Source organism: Hyla sarda, chromosome 10 (assembly GCF_029499605.1).
Source record: "Hyla sarda isolate aHylSar1 chromosome 10, aHylSar1.hap1, whole genome shotgun sequence".
Classification (NCBI taxonomy): domain Eukaryota; kingdom Metazoa; phylum Chordata; class Amphibia; order Anura; family Hylidae; genus Hyla; species Hyla sarda.
Genome location: NC_079198.1, coordinates 125901882 through 125906502, shown reverse-complemented (window position 1 = coordinate 125906502; position 4621 = coordinate 125901882). Strand labels below are relative to the sequence as shown.

Genomic DNA, 4621 nt, shown 5'->3' with positions numbered 1-4621 from the left:
CTGTATCCTGTGCATGCAAATAGTGCGGAGCCAGGATTATCGCAGGAACTTTTCCTCCTTCTGCATCATTGTCTGCAGCACTGAGCTGTCTGTAGCATCACTGCATGGAGAGCGGCCGTGCGCATCCCCCCCTAGGGATCATTATTAATCCAATAATTAAACATTTATTGGTCCCAGCACCTGGTTTCTGCCTTTCCTATCGGCCCCCCCAGGGGACCCTCCCTCCGCAGCATCACTGGAGTCAGTACAGAGGGAGGAGAGAAGCCATCAGGAGACTGGGGGCTCAGCCTCACACAGATATCCAAAGTTATTCCGCAGGATTCCTGACAGATGCCTGGACATGCTGGTAGCGAGCAAGGAAAAGGGGGGGCCCTTCTTGTGTGACCGAGCCCATTAATCGGGGGCCCCTCTGGTGCTGATCAGCGAAGATCTAGGAAATTTGGGAGACTCCCTTATCTTTAATTCTGGGGGGGCTACTTCTTGCATTAAAAAAAAAAAAAAAAAAAAAGGGGGGTGAATCCGCATCCATAAGCCTCTAGATAAGGGGTTCCCTTTGTCTCCCTCGCAGGTTGGGATATTTGAGGGGTGTCCCTGCAGCCAAGATGCTGCGCTACCTCCTGAAGACCCTGCTGCAGATGAACCTCTTTGCAGACTCTATTCCAGGAGAAAATTCCAATTCCACCGATTTGTTTTACCAATTTAACTCCACGTTCCCCGGCTTCAATGGAAGTTTCTTCGATTTTAGCAACCTGACCAGCTTCAATGGTAAGACGCCCTCTTCTTTATATTTTTGGGGGATGTAAATTGGGGGGGGGGGGGGGGGGCACATATTATACAATAACAATGATGTCATGTCCTTATGGGAAACTGAGTTCATTCCAATTGCCTGACAACATAAATACAACAATTATCCAGAATTTTGACAACTTTTGCAATCTGTATTCCAGTGTTTCCCAACCAGGGTGCCTCCAGCTGTTGCAAAACTACAACCCCCAGCATGCCTGGACAGCCTTCGGCTGTCCAGGCATGCTGGGAGTTGTAGCTTTGCAACAGCTGGAGGCACTCTGGTTGGGAAACACGGCTGTATTCTGATAAGTTTCTGCGCCGCTCTGTAGTCATGTGATCAGAAATCTGCGCGGCGCTGGGGGTCGCTTCCTACTAATGCAACTATCCCGTCTGATCTGCTGCTTAATGGCTACACCAGGAATTTCTGCATTGAATTTCAGAATTTCTTAATTTTCTCCATGAATTTCTGCATTGTGTTCTGCATGGTACAGATGTAGCAGAGCTTAATGTGACATTATAAATAATGGGTTGTTTGCGCGTCACACAGTATAGATGATATGGAAGGTTTACCTGCAGTCCTATGTAACACCACAGATAACACAGTGATACCTCTCTGAGTACAGATAATGTAGTAGATGTGACCTGCAGTCCTATGTAACACCACAGATAACACAGTGATAACTCTCTGAGTACAGATAATGTATAGATGTGACCTGCAGTCCTATGTAACACCACAGATAACACAGTGATAACTCTCTGAGTACAGATAATGTATAGATGTGACCTGCAGTCCTATGTAACACCACAGATAACACAGTGATAACTCTCTGAGTACAGATAATGTATAGATGTGACCTGCAGTCCTATGTAACACCACAGATAACACAGTGATAACTCTCTGAGTACAGATAATGTAGTAGATGTAACCTGCAGTCCTATGTAACACCACAGATAACACAGTGATAACTATCTGAGTACAGATAATGTAGTAGATGTGACCTGCAGTCCTATGTAACACCACAGATAACACAGTGATAACTCTCTGAGTACAGATAATGTAGTAGATGTAACCTGCAGTCCTATGTAACACCACAGATAACACAGTGATAACTATCTGAGTACAGATAATGTAGTAGATGTGACCTGCAGTCCTATGTAACACCACAGATAACACAGTGATACCTCTCTGAGTACAGATAATGTAGTAGATGTGACCTGCAGTCCTATGTAACACCACAGATAACACAGTGATAACTCTCTGAGTACAGATAATGTAGATGTTACCTGCAGTCCTATGCAACACCACATGTAACACACAGTGATAACATTGAGTACAGATAATAAAGTAGATATTATTAGCAGTCCTATGTAACACTACCGATAACAGTGATAACTGAGTACCAATAATGTAGTAGATGTGACCTGCAGTCCTATGTAACACCACAGATAACACAGTGATAACTCTCTGAGTACAGATAATGTAGTAGATGTGACCTGCAGTCCTATGTAACAACACAGATAACACAGTGATAACTCTCTGAGTACAGATAATGTAGTAGATATCACTGTTATCTGTGGTGTTACATAGGACTGCAGGTCACATCTACTACATTATCTGTACTCAGAGAGATATCACTGTGTTATCTGGGGTGTTACATAGGACTTCAGGTAATATCTACTACAATATTGGTACTCAGTTATCACTGTGTTATCTGTGGGGTTGCATAGGACTGCAGGTAACAACTCTCTCAGTACAGATAATGTAGTAGATGTTACATGCAGTCCTATGTAACACCACAGATAACACAGTGATAACTCTCTGAGTACAGATGATGTAGTAGATGTTACATGCAGTCCTATGTAACACCACAGATAACACAGTGATAACTCTGAGTACCAATAATGTAGTAGATGTTACCTGCAGTCCTATGTCACACCCCAGATAACACAGTGATTACTCTCTGAGTACAGATGATGTAGTAGATGTTCCCTGCAGTCCTATGTAACACCACAGATAACAGTGATAACTCTGAGTACCAATAATGTAGTAGATGTTGCCTGCAGTCCTATGTAACACCCCAGATAACAAAGTGATAACTCTCTGAGTACAGATAATGTAGTAGATGTTACATGCAGTCCTATGTAACACCACAGATAACACAGTGATAACTGAGTACCAATAATGTAGTAGATGTTACCTGCAGTCCTATGTAACACCCCAGATAACAAAGTGATAACTCTCTGAGTACAGATAATGTAGTAGATGTTACATGCAGTCCTATGTAACACAACAGATAACACAGTGATAACTGAGTACCAATGATGTAGTAGATGTTACCTGCAGTCCTATGTAACACCCCAGATAACACAGTGATAACTCTCTGAGTACAGATGATGTAGTAGATGTTCCCTGCAGTCCTATGTAACACCACAGATAACACAGTGATAACTCTCTGAGTACCAATAATGTAGTAGATGTTACCTGCAGTCCTATGTAACACCCCAGATAACAAAGTGATAACTCTCTGAGTACAGATAATGTATAGATGTGACCTGCAGTCCTATGTAACACCACAGATAACAGTGATAACTCTCTGAGTACAGATAATGTATAGATGTGACCTGCAGTCCTATGTAACACTACAGATAACACAGTGATAACTCTCTGAGTCCAGATAATGTAGTAGATGTTACCTGCAGTCCTATGTAACACCACAGATAACACAGTGATAACTCTCTGAGTACAGATAATGTATAGATGTTCCCTGCAGTCCTATGTAACACCACAGATAACACAGTGGTAACTCTCTGAGTCCAGATAATGTAGTAGATGTCACCTGCAGTCCTATGTAACACTGCAGTGATTGCACTATGAGTTGTGCCAACTCAGCTCTACTACAGCTGACACTCTGAGCCCTGCTACATCTGCTAATCTCCGCTGAGCTGTTACTTATGTGCCCCTCACTCTGGTGACATCAGGATCATCTTGTATCATTTGTGGACTTTCGGTACATTTTCTTGCTTTAGGACGTCACTTGTGGATACAAATCATCCCCCCTAAAATGACGGCTATCCGGGCATGCTGGGAGTTGTAGTTTTGCAACAGTTGGAGGCACACTGGTTGGGAAACACTGGTCTAGACCCTAGATCTCCACGCTGTAAACCTCCAGCTTTTGCAAAACCACAACTCTCAGCATGCCCGGACAGCCAACGGCTGTCCGGGCATGCTGAGAGTTGTAGTTTTGCAACATCCGGATGTCCACAGTTTAGTAACCTCTAGACACTAATATCGCGTTTCCTGTACCTGGCGCACCCTCGGTAACTCAGACTGGTTCCGTAACTCTTCGTATCGCCGTAATACACAGCGCGGTAGAGCAGAGCCGAGTGTGTTCGCTGCCTGAATGCTCGGGAATAAGTTGTATGACACAATATATGTCACGTGTTGTGCTGAGCCGTGTGTGTAAGCGTGTTGGGGGAGTGTCCGGGGAGGAGTAGCCGAGCGCGTTTCCCCACGTGGAGGATTTTTCGGGTTTCTACGTTTTTGGGCAGGACGTCCTCCTCAGCTGTAATTTGGGTTGTTGATCCAGGGATTTTCTTGGTTGACATTTACAGGGATCGGGTTTTACGTCTTCTGGATCAACGTGGCTTCAAAATAATCGATTGGACCTGTTATTAGTGATGAGCGGCAGGGGCCATATTCGAATTTGCGATATTTGGCGTATATATTGACGATTATTCGTCCTATGTTCGCGAAATTCACATGTTCGCTGTGTTCGTTTACTTTTTTTTTCCATGCGAAAATTCCCATGGAAAATTTGCATAAAAATATGCAAAA

At 43.7% G+C, this 4621-nt stretch overlaps 1 protein-coding gene across 2 annotated transcripts in view; it reads left to right on the top strand.

Moving 5' to 3' along the window:
- Positions 1-496: 496 nt before the first annotated feature.
- Positions 497-4621, top strand: part of ROBO3 (roundabout guidance receptor 3) — a 371292-nt gene continuing 367167 nt past the window's right edge. Inside the window, exon 1 of one of the 2 annotated variants that reach the window (XM_056544121.1) lies at positions 497-765. In XM_056544121.1, the coding sequence (XP_056400096.1) occupies positions 603-765 (163 nt within the window). In that variant the 5' untranslated portion in view covers positions 497-602. The remainder of the gene's footprint in view (positions 766-4621) is intronic. The other variant, XM_056544122.1, reaches the window with a different exon arrangement.